Source organism: Aspergillus tubingensis, assembly GCF_013340325.1.
Source record: "Aspergillus tubingensis WU-2223L DNA, scaffold_9, whole genome shotgun sequence".
NCBI classification, from domain to species: Eukaryota; Fungi; Ascomycota; class Eurotiomycetes; order Eurotiales; family Aspergillaceae; genus Aspergillus; species Aspergillus tubingensis.
Genome location: NW_023336283.1, coordinates 802,357 through 827,607, shown reverse-complemented (window position 1 = coordinate 827,607; position 25,251 = coordinate 802,357). Strand labels below are relative to the sequence as shown.

Here is a 25,251-nt window from a genome sequence, read left to right as displayed (position 1 = left end):
CCGGGCGTTGACAGAGCTGCCCCTAGTGGTGTTCCGTCGGATATGATCTTTTCCTTTGACCGCCAAGCGCTAAGTGAATCCTTTCTTCTAGCCCGAGTGAAGCTATATGGACACATGGTAATCGTGACGGAACAGCAACCAGTAAGTTGACCACCCCCAAGATCGTTCAAGAGGGCTTGAGTTTTCTGACTTTTCCCTTTCCAACAGATGGACTTACCGGAGCCTCTGTTGTTTTCCCCGGTGACGACGGCTCCAATGGAGGAAGTGAAGATATATATATCGGACCTGACCTGTGGTCAAATGCAACCCAGGAGATCTCTTGCGAGCCACCCTGCACTATGATCCTGCCCCCAATCCCACTAGCGACTCCGATAACGATTGACTGGCCAGCATACGAGACTACCATTGCATCAAGCTCTGGTGGGGCCACATTGACCAAGACCACTACAATCACCGTTGCTCCCTTCACTATCAGCGAGATACCATTATGGCCTATCACTGTGGCGGAATCTGGCGGAAATGCCTACTTGAGCCCCATGCAGAGCATTGCTCCACCAACCTTTGGTCTGACTTTGCCACAAACCGAAGCTACTTTCCCCCTTTTCCATACCGATTAAAGTGCCACTTTTACCACCACGACATCAACGGCAAATGCTACTGCACCAGCCGTTACAACACCTGCTGCTGTTCAGAGTGGAATTGTTTCCGATTGTACGGAGTTCTATCAAGCAATCGCCAACGACGGATGCGCTGCCATTGCAACTGCACACGACATCACACTTGCACAATTCATCGTAAGTTATGCGTAACTAGAAAAAATATAGAACCATCCATACTGAGCATTCTTATTAGGAATGGAAGCCGGCGGCAAAATCAGACTGCTCGGGACTTTGGGGTGATGAATATTACTGTGAGTCCTGACTGTTTCGATGATTGGCTTAATTCTAACCCATGTCAGGCGTCGCTGTCGCTAAAGCTACGAGCACCACCTCATACACACCCATTGCCGTGACCTTCTTTGACAATTCGCATATTATTACTGTGGCGCCACAGCCGACAGCGACATCAGTCCAACCCCCTGGAACAACTATTCCTGTACTCACATACTCCGACGGGGAAGTACCCTCAAATGGAGGATGTAGTTCTGGCGGCGACACTACTGGTTGTGGAAAGATCGATTGTGCCCTCTTTGGTTGTGGGGGTGCATGTGGATTCTTCGGTTGTGATGGAGGCTGTGGCTTAGGATTCTGCGGAGGAGGCTGTGGTCTTCTCGGTTATGGCCCTGGATGCGGAGCTGGTAAGTCAAACTGTGTTCAACAACCAAACACCTATATCATAGTTCGCCCATCGTGCACGACGCTGACATATTTTCTATTACGCTTCTAGGGAAATGTCTTCAGGAAGGAGGTGGTGGTGGCTCCGACGAAGAGGAGACATCAGCTTCCGAGGCATGCAGCGCAACTGCCACGCCTTCCGTCACAACTGTTTGTGACTATGCCTGTCCCGACGGAGCATCGACATCCTGCGCCACCCTCTGCGGTTCGTTGACAATTAGCTGTGAGCCTACCGGGTTCGTTAGTTTCTCACCTGGCACTGTGGACGCAGACGCGCTGCCACTCATATTACTCGAGGCCTCCGATGATGCCATGACATCCGATGCGGAATCCGTGGCATCCTGGTTGAACCCAAAATACACTAGCATGGATCCTGTCGTGACAAGTGGCACCACCATGACTGCATCAGCTACAGCGCCCGCTGTGACGACGTCTCCAAAAAATACCGCCACTGCTATCTCAGCATCCTCTTGTGATATCAAAAGCACCAGCTCCTCCTCCTACTGCTCATGTGATGGAGGATATGGTGTGTGATTGTCCACAAAGGCTAATCAAGCCAAAACCACCTTCCTGGTCTGTGATGTCACTCCAGCCCTGACAAATTCCACCATCACGCCGACGACGACCAGCACCACATCCCAGTCTACATCCACGGGCTTTGCGCTGTATATGACCTACTGGTCAGCCTCTGAGTGTCCCATTGGACTCACATGTGAGGATGACGGGAAATGGAATGCGGTTATGGTGGAAAGTCTCGTGGGCGATGAAACGGCCGTGCCCATACGAGGCACGTGGAACCAGGGTGGCATGGTTGATGGAAGTCAAGCAACATTCTGTGATCAGACTTCGACTTTCACAATCGATGGCGATGACATCAAGGGCTCAAGCAGTGTCAGCAAATATGGCTCATATGTTTGCAAGAAGGCACCTGTTCCTGAAGAAAATACCTGGTATGATTCGGAAAACACGGTAGCTTTTGATATCGAAGGGGCATGGGCGTGCCTGACAGACATTTGTACCTAAGTGAGCTTATACAAGATAGTGGTCAAAAAGGGGAATCAGACGATATGGTTACAGTGCCAGGATCGACAGCTGGCCCTAATCTGCCTAAGTAGATAAGTCTAATTTGTTCTAATTTGTAAGGTTAAAGAATTTCTCTTTCGACAATTCTTTAAACATAGATTTAGTAAGATTATTCTAGATACATGCTTTTCGCTGTCCCTCTTCTATCTAAGGAAGTTCAGGGTATCTAATTAAAAAGGTATTTTAGTTTTTCTAATTCGGATTCGATCGCACTATTGTAGTTTTAGCAGAGATCTTCTCCTGTTCGGATCTGATTTGGTCGGGGTTGTAGGTCTGGTGCAAGGGGTCGCTCGTGGCGGCTACCAAATCTAATGAGGTAGGCAGTTGCGTACGCCGTTCAGGGATAGTGTAGATAGTAAAGAATAAAGGGAAGCTTAGAACTATCTGCCACGTTATGACTTCTCCTCTGATGGCGCCTATGCCTTTGAGTCGCTGGCTCATATGACAGAAACATTCCGAGAGCTCTTTGGCCCTAGCAGCAGACTAGCCGTCGCAGACCTGTTAATAGACGCCTACTCTGCCAACCCAGAAGCGCTCTCAATTTCCAGGAGCTCTCCCAATGCTTTTTGGTGATGATCTCATCACTTTTACCCACAACATTGGAGGTATCTTCGGCCGATGTGCGGGATTCCTCGGGCAAAAGGCTGTGTCACTAGAGGGTGAAGTTGGTGAGAAGTTGCTTGAAATGGCACCTACTAAAGTAACACCTTCAGAAGCTGGAGTTCACATTCATGACTGCAGAACGTATATGACGGCTCTCCATATTCGAGGTAGATCGACGACAAGCTGCAAACTGCTCTATAGCTGTGGTTGATAGATATATAGACGCCATGGCATCATGTCAAATGATCAACGCAGGTTTTTGAATGATTTGTAAAAATAAGCTAGTCCTTTCGTACCTAGCATGTTCTTGTGGTTATATGCTTAGATATACCTAGCCACCTAGCCCCCCGTTTCACCCAAACGGTACCTACCTTTCGATATGTAGCTGGAATTTGGGTAGAGAGATTCCTATGTAAGTCCTATCTTCTAGTTTTCTAGCACATACGACCACAGGGTGTGGAAAACAGGGCTTCCCGTCCGCTCAGCCGTACTTAAGCCACACGCCGGGAGGTTAGTAGTTGGGTGGGTGACCACCAGCGAATCCCTTCTGTTGTATGTATTCTTCATTTCTTTTTATTTTTTGTTCTTTTGCGCCAATCGGGGTTCTGGTGGTACTGCCGCTCAGGTCTAGCTTTTGTGACCTTTCTTATATAGGCCCGCCGTAAATTTCGCAAGATCGTTGTCTGTTCCATGGTGAGGGCGGCGAAGGGTCCTTGATACTTTCCATCACTGGTACAGTGACACGAGTTCAACATTGCAATGGCTGCCTCGACATCCGGGTATTGGGCTGGAATAGGCATGCCAACGGGATTATGCCTGTGACGGTGCAGCAGTGATGTCGCATCAAGCGCAGAAAAATGACCTCTTCCATGCAACATAGTCTAGGTCTTTAGTTGTCTCAACTTCGTATAGATAGTAGATGTTATTCTCAGGCTATAAGAATATGAATGACAGTACCGCGGGTCATCAACTAATTCGTAACCTATTTTCTTGATTCTGACCCGTTTGCTTTCCTTCGTCTTTTCTGCCACCATTGCACTTGAATGACGAGCACGTTGGCCTGTCAGGAATTGACCCACTTAAAGAGCCTTTCTATTGCACAAAGCTTTATTAACATGACGTTTGGTTCGTCCCATGACATAGCCTAAGAGGCGTCAATTCTGCAGGCGCTTGTCTTCCCTTCCCATATTGTTCGCAGACCGCTATGCTAAGAACAGACTAGAACTCATGGTATGGACATAGTTTGCATGCCTGATCTCTGTCGGAGAATTGTATTATAGGTTGGAATCAAAGCAACGAATTTCAATATTGACCTCAGTAACCTTTTTTCCTTCGCCCCAAAGATTGCACTGTAACCTCGCTTCAGAGTCATGATGGTATTTGTGTTACCCGATTGAGTTTCTGTGGCGAGCGGGACCCACCACGAGATGCCCGAGCCGGTCTACCTTCTACATTCATAGACATTAAGGGAGCATATAACCGTGTCTTGGCACGCACCCACGGCGCAGTTATTGGACAATGTTCACATAGCAATTTGAGCAACTTGTCTTAGATCCCATACAATTGCAATACACGTGTATATCTAAATTTCATTTATTCATTCGTCATACCCCTGCATTAGCATTGATAGGGAAATTCGTTGAAACAAGGGCACGTTGAAACAAGGGCACAAAATCCTATACTGATATACTGTGTGACCGAGGATGAAGAAGAACAGCCTGCAGCACAGTGCGCTTCGGCAAAGGCTATAGATGTCAAATCCCACCATCAATAGACGCGTTCCAGTATGCCATCATCGTCTACTTCGAAAAAGTCGTCAAGTGTAACACCCTGAAATCTGGTGGTTTTGTTGTCATCTCTATATAGGTGTGCCCGAAGTTTGGGCTCGCTCGGACGTGCTGCTGTAACATATTCGCGTATCTCATCTGCATCTTCCGCCCTCTCGGCATACCCGGAATTATCGGCCGTGAACCACCCTGATAGTGTCAATCTATGAGTCTTCAGTCCATACTATACTGGGTAGATCCTACCGTCCGAATCTCCGAAGTAGTTGTTCAGATCGATTGTCTGATCTTCCGTCCAGGTGTCATCACTTTTAAGGCCCTTATAGTGAAGGAGGCTCTTTCCCTCAAGGCTGTCGTCCTTAATGCGGTGGCCCACTGAGTCAGACATTGTTCTCAAGTAATGCAAGTGTTGCTATCATGAATCTTGAAGAGTTGCATTGGGAATAGAGGGCTTAGAGGACAGGTCATCTTTATACCTGGGCATTTATCGCCATTGAAAGGGTCAGTATGATTCTTGTCCATGACTTCATGACTTATTTGAAAAGTATTGTTCACATCAATTGCCTGGTTTACCTAGACCATCCTGTCACTCACAGTGGCGTCTTGCTGTTTTCAGACGGACTCAGCACGCAATAGATTACCTTTCGAGGCAAGTATTGGTGACTTCTAATATCATGACGCGTATAAGAGGTGTTCCTGCCAATAAAAAGGCAGCAACTATTTTTTGCAAATTGTGTACACTATGATGGGCTACAACATAGTAGACCTTAATCAAGCGTAATGCCGCATCATAGATATTATTGTTTAATCAGGACCAGACGAAAGCAGAACCATAGTATTGTGTAGCTACCAGATATTCATTTGAACAGCGATTCACCGAATTAGTTTTGCCAAATGATGTCCCAATCAAGTCGTCACCTTTTGTCTCATACTGTACCATTGCAACGCTCCACCAAGTAAAGCACAGTGCTACCTATACTTGGCCGATGGGAATATTACCTTATATTAGAACGCCAGGCTTCGTAAGGGATCAGCTCCAAGTTTATATTTATCGATTTCAGCCAACGTTCTCAGGGTCCGCGGCGCCCGCCGGTATGCCGCGTCTGCTACAACCTGTAAGCAATAGAACCCCTCACACTGTTTTAAACTTCCACTTGTATAGTGTCCATGGATCAAGCATCCCTGAAAGATGGGCTGTTCGTCCTACGACAAGTACATTGTTCTTTATGGTTCGGATATAGTTCCTGCAACGTCCGAAGGGTCTAGAGCCACTAACATCTTCTTCAACCATGGTCACTGTAGCTGCAACCAGATGCGACGAACAATCACAGGCCCATCAAGCTGAATGCAGTGACTTACCTGAGAGACCGTTCAACTACCAAAGACTATTGCGTCCCGCTTAACGTACACTTGACCGCATGCAACAGTGGTATTACGAGGTTCTTGACAGAATGCTTGCTTGGATATAATTTGGAAATTAATGATGAAAGGTGTCTACTAGTGCGGAACCGTCGCGTGGCGAAATAATATCAGACATCAAATTTAGGCATGCATTCTATCGAGTCACGTGCTACATTGTCACACCAGATCGATTACTTCCATGGGACAGCTGCTCAATGACACTATCGGCCAACCAACCAGAAAAATTGTTAGATACAGGATCAAATCTTGGCTCTTCCAATACGCTAAGCCCTGCAGTGGACTGTGATTATATTGCTAATAAAACACAATTGTATGCCTCTGGTGATGTGTTGCGAATCATCATGACGTGCTACAATATGCCAACGAACGAAACATCAGCTAGTCCACAGCCGCTGAATATGGAAGACTGTAAATTGGAAGTTGATCAAATTGGGATACAAAAGGATGGCTTCCCAGTTGCCCAGAGAGCCTTCGTGGACTTCGCTCTATCTCCAAGCTCAAAATAACAAAACTAAATCTCCTCTTACCAACATATCACAAACCCTCAAAAAACCATGAATGCAATGGGGATTGGTTCACTTCTCACACTTGGTGCATTTGCTGGACTCTCCGTGACCACTCCAGCACATCAAGATTTTCCCCGCTCCCAGAGCGTTGGTGCCTCTTCCCTCCCCTATGATAAGACGGATATCCTAAGCTGCACCGTGGAAGGCACATTCGCCCTCGCCTTTGACGACGGACCGTACGCTTACACCGAGTATCTCCTAGACATCCTTGATAAATATGATGCAAAAGCCACTTTCTTCGTGAATGGCATAAACCGTGTTAATATCGACGATTACGCACCGCTTTTGCAACGAGAGATAGAATCAGGACACCAAATTGGGTCTCATACGTCAGTGAAGGTCTCCCACAGCTGTTAACATCAAGACTGATTTACTTATTAGTTGGGATCATAAACTACGCTTGGATGAAGCATCCGAAGCTGACATCCGAGGCGAGATGGAAAAGCTTGATGACAAACTGTGCGATCTCATTCAACGCAGCCCGACGTATATGAGACCACCGTATTTGGCATATGATGATAACGTTCTGGACATTCTCCAGGATTATCATGTCATCGTCACAGACCTGATCGTCGGTGACACTGAGGGAAATGCTACAGCCAAGGGAGCTTTTAAACGCTTCAGCAATGGAGTGGATGAAAAGCGTTCGATTCTCTTAGCTCATGATCCTGTGGAGATTACTGTGGAGAATTTGACCGAGATGATGTTGCAACTTCTCCAGGAATATGGTCTCAAAGGTATGGTGTTCTATATCTAATAACTGTCTTACATCAGCATCGTACAGTAGGTAGCTGATGATCAATAGCGGTTACGGTTGGGGAGTGCTTGGGTGATGACGACCCAGAAAGCTGGTATCGAACATGTGATGATTCCGGGGCATCATCTCGGTTGAAAAATCAGGCAGAGGCTGGCGAGGATTATATCAAGACGTTCCTTTGAGGGTAGGCAGTTTCAGAACTAAGGTACAATGACCTGTTTATCCTTCGTGAGACCAGTGTTCAAGTTTGTGCCATCATCGGACAACTCAGCGAAAATTCTTTCCGGATTTTTGAGGTCATGTCAGCCTATCTAGCACAGCACATAGGACGTACATTCCGAGAATGGAGTTTAGATTTACCCGAGTGTGCATGCAGGCTTAGCAACTTTAATGAAAGCGAGACCGTCTTTTGTTCTAGTGCTATCCCGGCCTATACAAAAGAATTACAGTATATATTTAATCAAGCACGAGGCAGTTTGACTGAACAGTGCGGCTATCCAAGTAGATGGGAGTCCTACGTTTTCATGGTGACTCTTCCATAAAATGGAGGTTCATGGAGGGACACGCATGCAAGACATAATTCGGGTGGTAAGTACGAGACCCTTCGACTCCGTGCCCTGGAGAATCTTCCGAACAACACAAGCAAGCATTGAAAATTGCTGAACTCCAGGTATAGACAGGAGATCACACTACACTCTGGTCTTAGAACTGGATGAAACCCACCTTGATCATTAGAATTTATGAAAGAAAAGTTTGGTCTTCTAATCAATATAATCATCTTTATTCATTGATATGGTACATACGACCACAGGGTGTGGAAAATAGGGCTTCCCGTTCGCTCAGCCGTACTCAAGCCACACGCCGGGAGGTTAGTAGTTGGGTGGGTGACCACCAGCGAATCCCTTCTGTTGTATGTATTTTACTTATTACTTTTACTTTTTATTGTTACTTTTGATTTTCTGTGGGCGAAGCCTATTTTGGTTATTTGATTAGACAGAATTGTGCCCGTTGTCATGATTATACATTTATCGGCAGTCATCTACGAGCAACTAACCCTCCATACAGCGACGTATATGAATATCCGGGCGGAAAGAAATAGACTTTACCCGTACCAACTCATCATTGTATGTACAAAAATGAGATTAACATCCACCCCTCCTCCCCCAAACAATTTTTATTACATACAGCCCAACTCAAACCAAACCGGCATCTCCAGCGGCCCAGGACTCTCCACATCCGCAGCCGTACACTCCTCCGTAACAGGCTGTCTAAACAACAAATCACTCTCATCGCCACAGCCTGTTCCAGAACTATTATACATTTCGAACGTAAGTGTCGTGTCACTGTCGTTGCAGGTATATGCGGCGTCAATATTGAACATCTGGAATGAGCCCGCGTAGTTGTAGTACCCGCCGTTGCAGTCGCCCAGGCTGGGGTAAACCAGTGAGAAGGAGATATCGGTGCAGTTGGTGTCTTTGTAGACGAAGAGGGCAGGGTATTTGTAGAAGTAGGCTGTTGTTGGTGGGATGGATAGGAGGAGGAGGGTAGTTATAGTAGAGAGGGAGAGCTGCTGTGTTTAGTGGTTGTTGTCAGGTTTAAGCGTTAGTGGGGTTGTGGAGGTGGGAGTCTACCTTGAAGGAGGGGAAGTTGATGGGCATGATGGGCGTGGTAGGTGGGGTGAAGTGCTGAGGTTGTGGAGGAAGAGTGAGGTGGGGTGAAATTCGAGTGGCATGTAGAGGGTGTGTTGATACTACTTATATACTTTTTGTAACCAGAAATATTGTGGTTGGGCTTGTGGTGGAAATACTATCTAGCAGAGCGGATTTAATGTGGTATCCACACCACTCTTCGTGTTTCTGCACGATTAAAGCCAGTAAGATTGAGTGGCTTGCAACTAGATATGCATGTTTGGGGAAAAGTGAAACAGGTGCAATCACGACGAGGTGAAATGCATTATGGTCAAGACGTCTTCCCGCTAATGATAGTTCCCCAATATTCCGATTGGTAATGCACGGGAAAGAAATTTTGTAGTTAGCAATGATATGGTGGCCGTACGCATGTCAGATTAGGCGTCCTGTCATGTATGGTTCGGTGCCCTGTATCTTACTTCTGTTAATTTTTTTATTCCCTTACTGGAACTGTTAGTGGTTCTGTATTCGTGTAGACTATTGGTATCCAGAGTTATGTAAACCGTGTGCCCAGCAACTGACTAGGAGAGTTGCGGACTATCATTCAGGGTAGTGTATATACATAGCATTGAGTCATATCAACATCCAACGATGGCATCTAACATCACTCATGGCTCGTAGTAGAAATAGAACAAATCAACAAACTATTAACAAAGATCTTTTTCTGTCGACACAGAGTCAACACCACCTCCCACGATTCATTTACAACCAAGCCACGATAGCGGCAAACATGGCAACAACCGAGCCAGCAGCAGGCATGGTCATGGCAGAGCCAGCGCTAACGGCAGCGGAAGACGATGCCGAGCTGGATGAGGAAGAGGTAGTAGTGTTGGTATCATAACCAACGACGCCGGTGGTGTTGACACCAGACACATAAGTAGTGCCGTTACGGCTGTAGGGAATGTTCACATCCAGGCCGTATGAAGCATCATACGGGAAGGGAGCGGTGTAGTTGTAGGTCGGGTTCTGGCCCTTGTAGGCGTCAATGACGGACTGCAGGATACCATTTCCGGCAGAGCAGGTGTCGTTGGTGGTAGGAATAGGCCAGTTAGCACGGTACTTGGAGTAGCCCCATTGCTCCAGGGGACCGGGCAGAGACTGGTTGATGTAGAGATGGGTAGGATCAACGTCCCAGTTGGTGTAGCCGACCTTGTCAGCGACGAAGCTGAAGATGTTGGCACCGCAGTCCCAACGACCCAGGGAAGGAAGACCCCAGTTTGCCTCGACGGTGGCCAGAGTGGAGTAGTGAGTGTAGACGGTCTCATCCTTGGTACCGATGAGGTGCTCGGGGATAGCACCACCGAGGAGAATACTGAAGACGCGGTTGCGGTCGTTGTAGATCTCCGACTCGGGAACACCGTAGGTCTCGGTCTCATCGAAGGTCAACAGCAGCAGAGTGTTGTCCCAGAAGTAGGTGTTGTTCATGAGAGGCTCAACGAAGCTGCGCAACCACTTGGATCCGAATGTGATGTTGGTATCGTGAGCGTCGTTGGTCATGTCTGACTAGGGTTAGTATGTACAACGTGTAGAGGAAATTAAGAGGAACGCACTAGGGGTGATAAAAGCCCACTGAGGGAGCACTTTGTTCTTCATGTCCTCTTCGAAGCTGGTAAAGTTCTTGATGAGGCGCAAAGCAGTGTCATTGCTAGAGATCTTGTCAAACATAACCAAGGGGTCGTGCTTGCGCATGTAGTCATTCGCGCCGGTTTTCTGGTTCGAGTAGTTGTACCCCTGGAACCCGGGGTAGGGCAAGTGCTCCTGGTAGTGTGCCCAGGAGATACCTTTGGGGTTGAGCAGATCCGCCAGTGTCGAGACATTGGAAGGAATGTCATGGAAGTTGTCTGCCGCGGATGATTAGCATTGGGTCGGCTTCCGGGATGCATTAGCATTACCGTTGTCCATCCCATAGTTGTCTCCGCTCACTGAGGCACAGTAATTGGGCTGCGAGGTGTGGCCAACACCGTAGTAGTTGACCAGGGTAATACCCTTGCTAGCCAGCCACTGCTGGTTGGTGTCATTGGCAGCATTGACGTAGTCCTTGACTAATTATGAGTATTGCGACATAGCATGGGACAACACATGGATACTTACGACATTCTCCAGCCAAATCTGGTAGAACCGGTCGAAGGACTTGCCAGTGACATTGGAAGTCCAGGTCTGGGGCAACGTGGTCGCCTGAGCCCTTTGAATAGCGGCAAGCGGAGGCTCTGTGGTGGTGATGGTGGCACCGGCGGCCAGCCCGGCCAGAGTGAGGAGCGCAGTCACAGAAGCCATTGGAAGAGGTGCTCAAAAACAGTGAGAAAAAGTTTCCTAGGCTTTCATTGCAAGTTTCAGGGCATATCGTCCTTTTATCCTGCAGTGCCTCGTGCACACTGGGCGGCATATCGGCCGATGCGACCGTGGTGGAATACTATCTAGTAAGGTCCCTACTTACTACTACCAGGGACGGACTAGCAGTACCTTAACCCCGCGGGCCAGTCAGAAATGGGGTTTACTTCACGTTCCTGCCGGCAGGAAGAGCGAGTGACAATCGAAGGATAACCAAGCGGGGGCTTCATCCATTGATCCACTCCGACTGGATCGCGGTGGAGTCTCTCTCCACCCACTTTCAAGGCTTCAATTTCGGGGTTTCCAGCAACACCCCTTCCACCCTACCCAATTGCAATGGCTGTCCGCTGCGCGTGCTTGCTGGACTTCGAACGACTTGCACAATCACACCATATGTTCAGCCCTGAATGAGACAGCCTTGTGGTATTCGCCCTCGACCAAGCTCACCAAGCTTCACGGATGGGTGGATGTGGCCCGGCTTATCCCACGTGCCCGCCACTCTCATCTGGCGGAGATAAACGCGCAAAGATGGAAGACTGATACCCTCATCCAGCCCGGTCGCAACCCGGCGGACTCCGGAGATGTTGTTAGTCAAGGAGACGAGTATCAAAGGACTCAATCCTTTCAGCCGCTGCTCTATTCCAAGTGGTTAGAAGAAATGCACATGTGACTATTTTCTGCACCAACATCTCGGCATCTCCTCCATATCCCGAAAAGGTAGCGAAGACTGCTTCGAATACCCTTCAGCAATTGAATGTACATGAGCATCCTACTAGTGTAGACACACAGTGGAACGCTGATTAGCTTCAGCTTACATACAATTGGACAAGCCTTTGTCCATGCGCTTTTTCAAGACATTCGAATCCTACCCTGGTCCACCATGTTCACAAAATCACCGGGTTTAAACGGAGCCCGAGCAAAAGCGGCTAGGGCAATTCAGCACTAGCATATCGCAGATCGAACTCAAGGCATGCTGTCGCGTGCGCACTCCCTATTGGGGATTGCCCCTCGTGCCATCTGTTCGTATGACAAATGGATATGGACAAGCAAATATCTCTCCAAGTTGGTTCTCAGAAAGCTCAGCCGTTGTGCTTCGAAGAAGACCGACGTTGCATCCAGGTAACCGTTCATTCTGCCCTTCAAGATAGTGATCTTATCGCAGTTGCAAATAGCTTATCACTATCTTTCACGGTATCTATGCCGAGACCATGGCATCTTTAGCTTCGTTGTTCCTGCTGGTTGTGCCTGCCACCCCCACTTTAGACTATGTCTGCCTGAGGCGGGAACTGTTAATGCCTCAGGCACTCACACAGCGCGCACTTTGCACAAGATATCCATGAAACTTGTCGACATTATTTCGAGTCAGGTGGCAAGTCTAGTAAGAAATACTGTGATTTAAATAGAGTAACTAGGATGTGTTAAGCTACTGGTACCGCTGGTATCAGTTGATCTTTAGCGATCCCTCCGGGTCCGCGTCGAGGCGCCTGCTTTAGAAGGCAAGGTCTCGTCGATATAAAGTAAGGTTTACTCTTTGTACTGACAGAGACCCTACTGCCTACTACTTAAGATATAGTCCCAGCCTGAGGCAGTACATAGGGTGTGATATTATCTATGACTGGCCGGTGTAGCGGTCATAGCTCCCCATGTATGTATCCTCGGCACATAATCACAATATCAACCCCGCTCTTCGAAACATCGCAAAACTCTCCAACCAGCCCTCAACCGGATCCTGATCACCCTCAAAGCCAGTGTCCCGAAGCCTTTCTACACTCAACTGCCGATCGAAAGTCAACCAATACCCGACACTATCCAGCTGGCGATACCCCACTCCGACCCCGCCAGTAACGGCTCTCGGACACCCATTTTTGGTAAAGATGTCCCGATATTTAGTTATATACTCCCCAGGTGCGAGATTTGAAGCCCGCTCAGGGACTTCCCCAACTTTCAACGTATTATGTTCCGTCTCAGGAGCAGGTTCAATAGGTGGCACACTCACGAGACCAAACCATTCCGCCAACCGAGGCCAGAGCGATCCGTATGTACACGGTGTCGCCCGGTCAGCGACATTGAATAACCGACCATCCCCGCACATCTCTGGATGTAACGACGCGAAAATCATGAAGCGCGCCAGTCGACTGCTAGATACGGGGCTGAATAATGACGTAGCACCAGCCGTGGATCCGGGGAAGGGGACCTCCACAGAAGCCTTGGTGGCTTCCTCTTTCCCTTGGTTATGTGGTCCAATGCCGTGATTATAGGCATATAGAGATAGATACTGTGCCCAGTGCAATGCCAAACTGAACTGTGATCCATTTGGGGTGAACCCGACCTGTTATTACGGTTAGTCGTTCCATTCGTAAGGGAAGATGAAGAACTGACAATTGCGTCCGGACAAACTTCGCACCAGGTCCATTTCCTTCCTTTACTGGATGTACGGAGGATCTCTCGATATGCTGGATAGACCACTGTCTTGGCATAGTCTGATGGAAGGCTGTTCACCAATTCTTCGCGCAGAGGTGGAGTGAACGTTCCGCCGGCGGAATAGATGCCGTATCCCTGGCCAATGTCTGGTCAGGAGTAATTTCTCTGCAAACTGCATGGATGATAAGTACTCACCCTGGTTCCACCGACAAAAGCAACGAACTGTAATTTCGGACTGATCAAGTTATGCGCATCAATGACATTTTGCAGCATACGTCGATTTGTCGCTACTTCTTCCAAGTCGTCGTCCATGGCGGCGAAGGCTACTCACTGTCAGAAAACTCCACATAACCACCATGATGAGATATAACTATACCCAAGTAATAGACATGAGTCACGCCCTCACTATTCTCAACAACCTCCCTCAACCACTTCACCAGTCTAACCCTATCCCAGCTGCGAAGATCAACACCCGAAGCCAGTTGCAGCTGGGGCCGATTAAGATCTGCCTCTGGCCAGTATGTCCCCGAAGCATCGAGGGGTCTGTTTGTTACAGCTGTGACCTTTTGAAATGTCCCAGCGGCAGGATATGGGCTTAGAAGCTGGTTTATTAGCGCCCAGCCGATTAAGCCTGATGCACCGTAGACGATTGCATGGTTGGGAGATTTTGGTGGCATCCTGGAAGGTTATAAAGTCCCTTTTTATTGATTGTGTATGTAGATCTTCGGATACAGGGGAGAGAAATCAAAGTCTTATATAGAAGGTTGCGTCGGGGACCCAAAATGATCGCGGATGGTCGGGATCCCAGATAGGTTTAGCCTGTCCGGGCCATAAGTGTATGGCACGTCGTTCAAGGGGAAGTGCAGATTTCGATTGCACATCTTGGAATTTAAGATATCAGCATTGTTTCGGCGGGCGATTATCTAGAATTTGAGACGGACCTATCGTATACATTGATTTATTGTGTTCGTTGCATGCTGTGGTCTCTGATTTGCCAAGTCGGCACATCTAGTTGTGGACGGAATCTATATCCCGGAAACTCATTGATAATTGCGCACAAACTATCCGGCAAGAGGAACTCAAACTAACAACACCTCAAGAAGTCCTCTCAGTGAAGAACGCAAAGCACTTCATCTCAATACTCTCCCGTGGAGGGCCATTGATATGTTCAGGGTCCACAAATGCAGAGTGAAGCAGTGTTACGCTAGATGCAGCATCACTGCCTAGCTGCTTAAAGATGAGCGGCTCATCCGGCTGCTGCTCGCTAAGATAATACCAGTCATGCTTCTCGTTGTAGACAGGCAAGCCAAACTCGACTACATGGTCGGAAATGATTCTGCGATCTGGGACGATGTCTGTGGCAGGGTCAACAGATCGCCAGTCACACACCGCAAGAGGATCTCTTTGAACTGTTTTGATGGGTCTCCAGACGTTGACAACGACAAAGGGATGGCTAAGAAGCCGCTCAATCTCATCTTCGGTAAGGACATCCTTTAGAACAGTCCGGCAAGATGCACGCGTCATGTCTGAATGAACACCATGCGAAGGAGAGTTCGGGGTGCTCATTTGGTTCCCGACTTCGTTACCCTCAAATCTGGTGCGAGTGAGATATACGACGACTTCGGATCCGCCGGTTCTGCAAATATGGTCAGAGATATTAAGTCCATTTTGTAGGCTTATCCTTTGGCGTGGGTGAAACACTTACAGTCGCTTGACCAGCTCTTCTGTAGCGGACTGAATTATTTGTTTTATCTGAGCGGCGTCATGCCAATCTGTAACCCCCACAATCTCATGTTTAACGTATTGAAAGCCTTGAACATCTAAGGTGAATTCGTGCTCTTTACCACGAATATCCTTGATTACAACGTCTCTCACATCGTTGATACCCTCGCGTTTAGCGAAACGCCGCTGAGCCTCGGGTATATCGGCGTCGATAGGTTTTAATCCTTCACGGCCAGGCGGGAATATATAGTTTAGTGTTGTAGGGACATCACGTCCCTTCCCAACCGAGGATTGGCCATTGGAAATGGATACAATCATATTGGTGAAGATCAAAGCAACAAAGGCAAAAAGAGGGAGAATTATTTTGATGAAAAAATCTTGGAAGTGCAGACAGATAGATGTCGGATGGAGGATACTTATGCAGTTCTCTTATGCAGCAGCGGATAAAGTCAAATGAAAGGGGGCTCGGGTTCGTATTCGGGCACTTTACCAATTCGGGGTACATGTCTTATTCGTATTCGGCTTCGGATTAAGGATCGACAATTGGCACCAGAGATGCGCTTTTGAAGAAATCCAGTTGCAAATATGCAGGGTCCACACTCTTTTTCCCCGAAGCGGTTGGCTATTCATATTCAAAAGACCATGCCAGCCTATTCAGGGTTCTCGGCAGAAATGAGATCTTCTTAGGAGATCCTGACTTGAGCCCACATCCAGCCCAAACACATAAAGATATTGAAACCCCATGATTCCATTCGAACTATCCTTCACTGAATACCCCTTCCCAAAACTCAAACAGAACCAAAATTATGATCACGAAAATATTGCCATTATCGGATGCGGAGGCATGGGCTTAGCCATCGCTCGGCGCCTCGGTGCTGGCCGTCGACTATGTATCGCCGATTTCTCCAATGAAGTCCTCTCCGCCGCACAGGAAACCTTGACAGACGACGGTTACATGGTAGAAACGTTCCAGGTGGATGTTTCTGACTATGCATCCGTCAGCGGCTTTGCGCAGGCGGCTGCATCGCAAGGACCTATCGAAGCAGTTATCCACACAGCCGGCTTGTCACCATCCGCAGGCAGTGCGCAAAAAATCCTTGAAGTCGACCTCCTTGGCACCGCCAACGCTATTGAGGCATTCTTGGAAGTGGCGCAGTCTGGAACGAGCATGGTCTGCATAGCCAGTATGGCCGGTCACATGGGATCAGGCTTGCCATCGGAGCTCGAGCGTCACCTTGCTACAGCCTCCTGGGAACAATTGCTGGACCATCCCGCTTTGAACATTGATCCCAGCGACCACCATGGGCCTGCACGGGCGTATGGTCTTTCGAAACGCGGAAATATACTTCGTGTCCAAGCTGCCGCGAAAATTTGGGGGCGTGTTGGGGGAAGAGTAAATTCTGTTAGCCCCGGAGTAATTTCTACAAAGGCCGGCAGACAGGAGATCAATGGTCCAGCTGGGAAATTTATTTCCATGAGCCCTGTAGGTCGCGTGGGCACACCGCAGGATGTTGTGAATGCTGTGGCATTCTTGGCTAGTTCGGAGTCGTCTTTTATTACGGGCAATGATATGCTAGTGGACGGTGGGGTCGTGTCATCATTGAAGTGGGATAAATTATAAGCCTGAGTATCAGGTGCTATCATTGGAGAGGCTTTCCTGTCGGTACCTGTCTTTTTCAGTAGGTATGGTTATTATTTAGCCTTATATCACCCTGTCTCATGCGCACCGAACCACCCTGTCCGAACACTGGGTGCCTAGTAAGCAAGGAGTTAAAGGTGGATACTGGCCACACATGAAAGACAGTGATATTATGGCCGAAGGTTATTCTAAATCTTGCCCCATTGGAAAATCTACATATGAACGGAACGTAGACGTTCTTGGATGGTGATTTGACGAATATAGCTTATATTCAGATATTGGTCTGGGCCCAGTTATGTGTCAAAAGAGTGTATCCATACAACGATGCATCGTGCTCGTAAGATCCTCCAAAGCAATAAAAAGCAGGAAAAAGTTCCGACCACGTTCAATGTAGGTCTCATGTTACTTGATGGTCATACCCAATCGGATACATTTGTACGCATCTAGTCATCGTCTTGACTAGACCTGGACGGTCAGGCAGTTGAGAAGACCCTAGAGGTAATGCATGAGTACGTGTTATCAATAAACCGTCTTGCAATTCTACTCACAATTCCATTAGTGGTGCAGCAGGCAGCCTGGTTGTTGCAACTTCCAACAAGCGCTGATAAAATCTTAGCAAGACGGACAGTGAATAAAGTAGTGTGATAACTTACGAACGCAAAGTCCGGGAAGCACGTTCACATTCAAGATGCCGTTAGTCAAGCTAGTGCAGCATGAGTTGGCTTGGGATGTAGTGCACTGTGAGGCATCGCTAGTGGCTGGTACAGCGCTGGCAAGACCGATGGTCGCAAGGACGACAAGAATCTGTGAGAAGTTCATTGTGGCTGATTGGATGCTTTGTCCGATAATAATGTGAGATTGTATAGGATGCAGGCAATTGCTTGGGATGATAGAATGAATACAGTATGGAGTTCGCGGTCTTTGATGGTTTATATATCCCTTTCAACCTTGAATATTGTCCGAATGTAGATATGTCACTTGGCCTGGTATATCAGGTGTTCGTCCTAGTCTTGTCGATGTATTTGCATATTTGAGACATCGTATCGATGTAGTAGTATCATAGACCATCTAGACTGTCAGGGCAGGCGCCATGTGGAGGACAATGCGCAACAAATTAGCTCGGTGCAGCGCACAAGTGAGTCGGGTCTCGCAATGTGTCTTCTCAACTGACCCTTCTTCAACCCCACTGCCGGCGGATTTTGAGATTAGGAGTAGGGTCTAGATTGCTCTGAAGTGTCGTCATGCAGAATGACCCCCAAATTGCTATTTCCAAATCCTACTCTGTGCTACCATCCGAATCTTAATTAATGCAGCCGAAAATCGACTAGCTCATTCCCCCTTATGTTGCGGGGGGACCTAAAGGACAAAGATCTACAACAAGCGTGAATTAAAATGACTAGAATAATATAGGAAATCTTCAGCAATGATGAATAACGTAGTAAGGATTTACATTTCATAATGTGGCTGGATTCATATATGGCAAGTCTTCATCATTCAGTTCTGCTCCATAAAACCTTTCCTACCGGCCCATAGACAGTTCGCTAATCTTACCAAATACACAACCCCACTATACTCTCCGTGTGAGTCATGTCGAAAAGACTTTGGGGAAAAGCATTATGCGAGAACAAGATAAACAAACTTCGCTGCAGTTCAACCCCACTGTTGAAGAGCGGGGTGCGTCGTACCCCTTGCAGAAGGCCATAGAGGGTTACAACGGGCGATAGGATACGCCCGCTCATGGCGCGGATACTTAATGCCTTATCTCTGAGGCTTGTGATGTTAGCTCGTTTATAGATGTGATTGTTGTTAACCAACGCGCAGGCCGTTGGTTCTGTTCATGTGTGCAGCGCATACAATATAATCCTATACGGATAGGGGATTGCTTACGTTACCACTCTGCGTAAGCATGTCCTTCCTCCTACCTTCTGGTATAATGTCTGACTGACTTTCTCCTTGGGTGGTTCTGATCATTTCCACGTTGGAGTGTCACCTATGAGTCTATGAAGAGTTACTCATAGCCCCTCGCATCTCAACCCTCAAATTTTATTTCTTCAGCATCGTATGACTTCCTTAATCTGGTGGCGTCGGGTACTTTTTCCTTAATAGCATTCCACATTCGCATTCTACCCTTCTTTCAAGCAACAGACAGATGTAACTATCAGCATCATGCAAGGGATACTCGTGCTTTGGATAGCGGGTGAGAATGTGCCATAAAATCATGTTGTACCGCTTACGTACTACGGCCCTGACATTCTTTTGACACAACTGACTCCTAAATCGCTGCGTTAGGAGGAAATGGACCTGGCCCAAGAGGCGTTCCCAAATATATGACCGAACCGATCCGCAGCATTCGAATTATTTCTGAAGTGAGAATATCCCAACCATATTGCCACCACGCTTACTAAAAGCGGCCTTTGGTATTTCATATAGATACTGACGTGCAGAAGCCCATGATACATCCTCTAGGAGAAGCGCTGGGTGTCTTGCAGGAGGACCCTTGGAAACAAATAATCTAAAATATAAGCAGTATAAAGGGAATCCCCAGATGTGAGATAAGCATCGGCGAGGGATATCTCATAATGCACTAGTATAAATTCAGGAAGAACAATTGTGGCTGTGGCAAAGCTAGGACGGGCTGAGAGGCTGTCTCATCTTCTGCCGATCAGGATGAGTTGGCACGGAGAACGGAAGCTCGGACACGGATACGGAGTAGGACCAGCTAAAAGGCCGATCGTGCTGCGGCGCCTGGTGGAGAACATGCATGGTGAGGATGCGCTGGATCGTGGGGGCCAGAACCTTTTTTTCATTGCTCGGTTTCGGTTTCGTTTCCCTTTCTAGCATTCTCTTCGCGTTTCTGTTCCTTTTCTTTCCCTTCTTTCTTCGTTTTTGGGGGGTAGTGTATTCTTTTTAGCTTTCTTTCTTTTTTTTTTTTACATATTAAAAACGCGAAGAAGAAGGTATCGGTGATCTTATATGGTTTTAATATCCTGAGGAGTAAGAGGAACGGAGAAGGGATTTAGAGAGAAGGATTCTGGATGATTGCAGAAGAGAAGGGCCTAGGGGAGACGCCTTGCATTGAATTGATCAGCCGGAGAGGGGTAGGATGTAAGCACTAGTGTGGAGGAGTTGTAGAGGCTGGTCAATGAGGGATTCGGTATAATACCTCTTATTTAGGAAGGCTTGAGTGAATATGGGGCTTATATGCAAATTGATTGGTGGTGCTGTGACCTCGCTTGTCCCTAGAGAGAGCATTGCATCCGGTGGCTTGGGGATTATTGGAGATCTTGTTCTATTGACTTGTTTTATGGGATGGTTGGGAAGGCCTTTAATATCATGATTCTTCCGTTCAAGCATAGGCGTACACGGTATTAATCCCTTCCTAGCGTGATCAAATTTTACTGCCCAGGCAGCAGTTGGATGATCAGCCTAGACAGGCTCTTTCAAAGCTCTGTCGAAGTTTGCTGCATGCGTTGCAATCCATGGAGGGATTTCGGGTTCATCGCTTTGTATCGCTTGAATGAAGGCACTGAGTACCTGTCTCGGTTGGTCTTGGGAAGGACGAGGGACATGGTGACATCCAGATGGTTGCATGGATAACTGGGCCGCGCATGACTGTGTCAAATAACCAAAGTGACACGCGGCTTTGTTGTCGATCAGGCCACCCATAGTGGATCTCCGAAGGTGCGATAGATATGCTTCTAATGATGGGAGAGCTTGAATTCATCCCGGCTGAGCATCCTTACTGGAACACGAGGTAGCGTTTGCCTTTTTCCACTTGTCCGTGTCCACCCACTACCAGCCGACCGACATTCTCAGTCTCCACTGCATCGATATCCTCCCCTATAATTCCGTCTGTACGGTCCAGAATCGCAGTGTCTTCCGTTCTAGAGCCACTCATGTTAGTCGCGGAATCCCACTAATCAGAAAGTAACTTACTCCGCGTTTCCTAGCAGCGGCATCTGAGCTCTCACATCCTTTCGCTCCGCCAGTTGCACCCCGATTCTCAGCATCGCAAATGCATCAAATGACTCCGTCCAGGTCGGATGCAAGCCCGCGTAGAAGGCCATGATTACCAATCCGACAAGATGCAGGCCAATGATGGTCGACAGAAATGCGATTGCCCACGGTCGTATCGCGAAGATCTCGACAGAGGTTCCGTCATCCTTGAAGAGGATTCGGCGGTAGGCCTGCTCAGTTGAAGCGCGGCCCAGGTTGGCCTTGTTGGCAAAGAAGGCGCCCTGGGTAAAGACAGACGTTGTCTGGGGATTGTCGTAGTTTGCAAAGAGCTGACCAAGCCAGGCAGCCAGGTCGTTGAAGTAAGTGGAGTTGGTGTCTGATGCACAGGGCTTGAGAGTCGCGTATCGCCAGGAGGTAGTATCCTCAGTGTTAGTGTTCGACAGGTAAGTGAACGGAATAGGCTCGGAGCACTCGTCCAACGACAAGGAAGTGATGTTCGGTAGAGTCGGTGTCGAGTTAGCACGATTGGCGAAGAACGTGGACGGGCCGAAGAGGGCCTTGGTGGCTGTGAGCAACGGCCCAAGAGCTGGTGAGCTGACAGGCGTGGGGTCGGGATAACCATATCTAAAACATGTGAGAAGATTATCACAACGAAACTGGGAAGCGTTACTACCACACCAGTCAGGCTTTCTCCACACTAGGCCTCGCTTAGGCCACACCTTGCCACTTGAAGAGAACAACCTTGTCTCTTAAAGTATGTGCCACGGTATGGCATAAACAAGCCTGGTATGGAGGCAGCCTGGCTTGTGTCGCGGTAGCGCCTCTCATAGAAAAATGAAAGTGAGTTCTTACCCTAGAACATGTGAGTTATCTAAGGCTCGCACATCCATACTCTCCTCCTGGTCAACGATGATATTCTCTGGATCAAAGCTAGTTGCAAGATCAAACGTCTCCAGCAAGGGACCCGTCTGGTAGTTGTTCATATAGTTAGGGAGCATGAAATACCCCGCGGTTGTATTCGCACGAATGCGCTGTGTCCAACTGGCTATCCGGGATCCGTTGGTGAGGAAGCTCATGGCGACTGAATTGAAGTGAATGTATACTTCCTCGGAGATGTCCTGGCGGTTCCGGGTGAGGTTCCAAGGAAAGTTCTGCGAATCTCCCAGTGCGCACACCTTTACCTCCATCATGCCATCTGCAGAGCTTGGGACATTGTAGGAAGCATCCAGACTTGACAGGTTCGTAAGCGTCGACGCGGAGAAAGACCCTGGTCCACCGCAGCTGTCGGGATAGCTCTCGTCCGATACCTCTTCCGAGGCAACGGACGTATTGAACCGAAACGCATGATCGCTTATTATTCCCGTTGTAGCCGAGTTGACAGGGATAGAGACAAATGAACTGTTACCGCGGAGGGGATAGAACTGCGTAGCAATTCCTCCTTGGTTCGAGTTACTCACGCAAGAATAAGCCCAGCTCATAGATGAATTGCAGACTGAATCGGGTGTCCGCCAGATATTTGGCTGAGAGTCGTACTGAGTAGCGTAGTTGATTAATGACCTAGTATCCCCAACCGTCTCGATGGACTTCACTTGAGACAATCCGGTGATGTCGGCGTCAGAAACCAGCGGAGTGACCTTGGAGGGTAGACTCTCGACCAAAATGGTCACCTCTGACACGAGCAGCTGCTGCAACGGCCAATTTAGACCACCTATATGAGTTGGTCAGCAGCCTCTACACATCACCATCACCTCCCTTCCTTACCTAGAGCGCAGACGAGGAATGCATAATACAGGAGCGGACTGCCCAATCGCCGCCGACCCCCAGCAGAGAACAGTCGGGCAAGGATGAAGGGATTCCACCATCCTCGATCAGCTACCGCTAGCAATTTCCGGAGGCTGAATGCCCGTTTATGTCCAGCGGCCTGGCCGTACACTATGGCGGCACGGGCGGCAATGAATGAAGAGAACGGGATGGTCAGCACTGCCATGACTGAGTTAACGACCCGGGCGGCCAATCTCCAGCGGCGTGTAGCAGCGATGACGGCTGCGGTGAGAGTTACTTTTGTCGCTTCTCTCTGGCTGCAGGAGAATGTCGCAGTCGCGTCAGAGTCGGTGACACCCAGGACCGTCTGGGACGCGCAGGTTAGCTGTCGCGCGCTTTCCCATGTTGGCGTTGAATGGTGATAGAGGAGAGGCCGGTGGGTAAGGATGCACGTCACGGTCCATGAGAAGATGAGGAGGGAACAGTAAATTAAGACAATGGGGATTAGATGCTTCAAGCTGCGGGATAAGGAACGAGACGTTCTGTGCGAATAATCGGCTGACTTGTCGTCATCGTTTAGTGTATGAAACGGAATATATTCCCCTCGTAGAGCAGTGTCACCAGACCCCATTTTGTAAAGTGACTGGCAGAGTCAACTACATCATCAGGAGAAAAAAGTGAGATGGGGGATGAGCATGCAGGGTCTGTCTATTCTTATTTACTAGGGCCACCATGCTCACTGCCAGATCGAGTCTGGTGCATTGGAGCATAAACTTTGGCCAGGATGCGCGGTTGAGCCTCGCTCAGCCGGGTGGGTCACTCAGGGTCGGCTTGGCGAGGCTGTGGCTTAGCATATCTTAGCTTGACACCCTCGGAATTGCCGACGGATGTGACAAGTAGCGAGAACAGGCTGGAAGTGGAAAGGCCATTTGGTGCTATCTCCCCTTCCTATCTATCTCTGGTAAACACTATAATAACCTTCCACCATCAGTAGATACACTTATGACGCATGCCTTTTTCCTAACTTTCTCACCTATCGCAGTCCGTTGAGTAGCGAATATATCTCAGTACTAGCCTACCCTCAGAATATCAACAGAATATACAATAGAGTTGTTTGTTGAGAATGTACTCTTCGGGTAGGGGACCCCAAGGAAACAGCTTAATTTGTGCATTTGTGTCTCCAAGTGATATATCCGGATATTGAATTCTCGCGCGGTTTCGAAATTGCGAGCCCTAGGCTATAGACCACGTGCAGGGACCATGAATTGTGTTTCCGCCTACGTAGATCCAGGAACTGCTACCTCGCGAACTATTAGTCCACATCGGTAACCTCCTGACAACCGCTGACATTATCTGCCTCTGCCTATGCAGCCGAACACTTGATCTTTTCACAACAAGTTTTTACGACTTCAAGCCACGCCAAGACAAGCCCTTAACACTTTCAGTCTTCACAAGACTGACCCGAGACCTCCCAAAAATGTTCTGCTGCCACTACTGCGCCAAGTTGCATCGTATCACTGACGTCCTCCATCCCGCACGCTCCATGGGTTTCCGTCATCGGTGCCCGGACCTGGGAGTTTGGCACAGAAAATGTTCACAACCGTCGATTAGATGGCTACTATCTGTCCACTGTATGACCACCCTTTATGACTTCCGTCACTGCCACCTGGTGGCTGTCCTACAAAATTACCATTCCGGCGGCCGATACGGGATCAACGCGGAGTCCTTGGCTTTCACCGAGGTGGTTGATTACCCTCAACAACCAGCAAGCACGACTTTATTATCAGTGGAAGGACGCGTCTGTACACCCGCTGGAGCTCGTCAAAGACCATCGCTAGTCCTGCAAATACAACAGTGGGTTCTCATCCATGATCTACAGGTCTTCTCCGACAGGGGTCTTGACGTTGCTCTTTCAGTACTCCACAACTGGTTTATTTGCAACTGGTTGAGAGTGGGCCACGGGAGTATTCAGGATAAGATTCGACCTGCAAATCGGCAAAGAAACCTTTGCTGGAAGGAGGCACCACTCACAGAGATTATGCGATGCTCGCATTGTGGTGTGGAGTTTCAGATCGTCCTCCGAGCCTGTGGGGAGGATGGGACAGCAGTGACAATTACTAAATGGTTAGACCTCGGAGCCGGGACAGATATTGAAGATCCAAAATGGAAAAAGGCTACTTTTACTA

At 48.3% G+C, this 25,251-nt stretch overlaps 10 protein-coding genes and 2 non-coding genes across 12 annotated transcripts; 5 read left to right on the top strand and 7 right to left on the bottom strand.

The window, feature by feature from the left end:
• Positions 1-338: 338 nt before the first annotated feature.
• AtWU_08360 (class V chitinase) lies at positions 339-2,357 on the top strand (the record flags this gene model as incomplete). Its single annotated transcript, XM_035503468.1, has 6 exons — positions 339-564; positions 667-794; positions 853-910; positions 959-1,297; positions 1,387-1,860; positions 1,927-2,357. The coding sequence occupies 6 exons, from the start codon at positions 339-341 to the stop codon at positions 2,355-2,357; spliced, it is 1,656 nt and encodes a 551-aa protein (XP_035359361.1).
• Positions 2,358-3,463: 1,106 nt separating this feature from the next.
• On the top strand, positions 3,464-3,579 carry AtWU_r47. Its single transcript, XR_004775229.1, has one exon. It is a non-coding gene; the product is annotated as a 5S ribosomal RNA (ribosomal RNA).
• Positions 3,580-4,787: 1,208 nt separating this feature from the next.
• AtWU_08359 (uncharacterized protein) lies at positions 4,788-5,192 on the bottom strand (the record flags this gene model as incomplete). Its single annotated transcript, XM_035503467.1, has 2 exons — positions 4,788-4,996; positions 5,051-5,192. The coding sequence occupies 2 exons, from the start codon at positions 5,190-5,192 to the stop codon at positions 4,788-4,790; spliced, it is 351 nt and encodes a 116-aa protein (XP_035359360.1).
• Positions 5,193-6,780: 1,588 nt separating this feature from the next.
• Positions 6,781-7,731, top strand: AtWU_08358 (polysaccharide deacetylase; the record flags this gene model as incomplete). The annotated part of the gene is made up of 3 exons (XM_035503466.1): positions 6,781-7,121; positions 7,174-7,529; positions 7,598-7,731. 3 exons carry the CDS (start codon positions 6,781-6,783, stop codon positions 7,729-7,731), a joined length of 831 nt encoding a protein of 276 aa, XP_035359359.1.
• Positions 7,732-8,350: 619 nt separating this feature from the next.
• On the top strand, positions 8,351-8,466 carry AtWU_r46. The gene has a single exon (XR_004775228.1). It is a non-coding gene; the product is annotated as a 5S ribosomal RNA (ribosomal RNA).
• A 260-nt stretch (positions 8,467-8,726) lies between these two features.
• Positions 8,727-9,207, bottom strand: AtWU_08357 (pyridine nucleotide-disulfide oxidoreductase family protein; the record flags this gene model as incomplete). The annotated part of the gene is made up of 2 exons (XM_035503465.1): positions 8,727-9,116; positions 9,181-9,207. 2 exons carry the CDS (start codon positions 9,205-9,207, stop codon positions 8,727-8,729), a joined length of 417 nt encoding a protein of 138 aa, XP_035359358.1.
• A 732-nt stretch (positions 9,208-9,939) lies between these two features.
• On the bottom strand, positions 9,940-11,511 carry AtWU_08356 (acid phosphatase PHOa; the record flags this gene model as incomplete). Its single annotated transcript, XM_035503464.1, has 4 exons — positions 9,940-10,736; positions 10,788-11,078; positions 11,130-11,274; positions 11,329-11,511. 4 exons carry the CDS (start codon positions 11,509-11,511, stop codon positions 9,940-9,942), a joined length of 1,416 nt encoding a protein of 471 aa, XP_035359357.1.
• A 1,720-nt stretch (positions 11,512-13,231) lies between these two features.
• Positions 13,232-14,663, bottom strand: AtWU_08355 (SDR family oxidoreductase; the record flags this gene model as incomplete). The annotated part of the gene is made up of 4 exons (XM_035503463.1): positions 13,232-13,894; positions 13,945-14,121; positions 14,182-14,309; positions 14,363-14,663. The coding sequence occupies 4 exons, from the start codon at positions 14,661-14,663 to the stop codon at positions 13,232-13,234; spliced, it is 1,269 nt and encodes a 422-aa protein (XP_035359356.1).
• Positions 14,664-15,081: 418 nt separating this feature from the next.
• AtWU_08354 (uncharacterized protein) lies at positions 15,082-16,026 on the bottom strand (the record flags this gene model as incomplete). The annotated part of the gene is made up of 2 exons (XM_035503462.1): positions 15,082-15,622; positions 15,692-16,026. 2 exons carry the CDS (start codon positions 16,024-16,026, stop codon positions 15,082-15,084), a joined length of 876 nt encoding a protein of 291 aa, XP_035359355.1.
• A 424-nt stretch (positions 16,027-16,450) lies between these two features.
• Positions 16,451-17,329, top strand: AtWU_08353 (short-chain alcohol dehydrogenase like protein; the record flags this gene model as incomplete). Its single annotated transcript, XM_035503461.1, has 1 exon — positions 16,451-17,329. One exon carries the CDS (start codon positions 16,451-16,453, stop codon positions 17,327-17,329), a length of 879 nt encoding a protein of 292 aa, XP_035359354.1.
• Positions 17,330-17,806: 477 nt separating this feature from the next.
• AtWU_08352 (allergen Asp fl 1) lies at positions 17,807-18,166 on the bottom strand (the record flags this gene model as incomplete). The annotated part of the gene is made up of 3 exons (XM_035503460.1): positions 17,807-17,839; positions 17,896-17,948; positions 18,001-18,166. 3 exons carry the CDS (start codon positions 18,164-18,166, stop codon positions 17,807-17,809), a joined length of 252 nt encoding a protein of 83 aa, XP_035359353.1.
• Positions 18,167-21,086: 2,920 nt separating this feature from the next.
• Positions 21,087-23,696, bottom strand: AtWU_08351 (phosphoesterase family protein; the record flags this gene model as incomplete). The annotated part of the gene is made up of 4 exons (XM_035503459.1): positions 21,087-21,231; positions 21,284-21,928; positions 22,157-23,012; positions 23,066-23,696. The coding sequence occupies 4 exons, from the start codon at positions 23,694-23,696 to the stop codon at positions 21,087-21,089; spliced, it is 2,277 nt and encodes a 758-aa protein (XP_035359352.1).
• Positions 23,697-25,251: the final 1,555 nt, after the last annotated feature.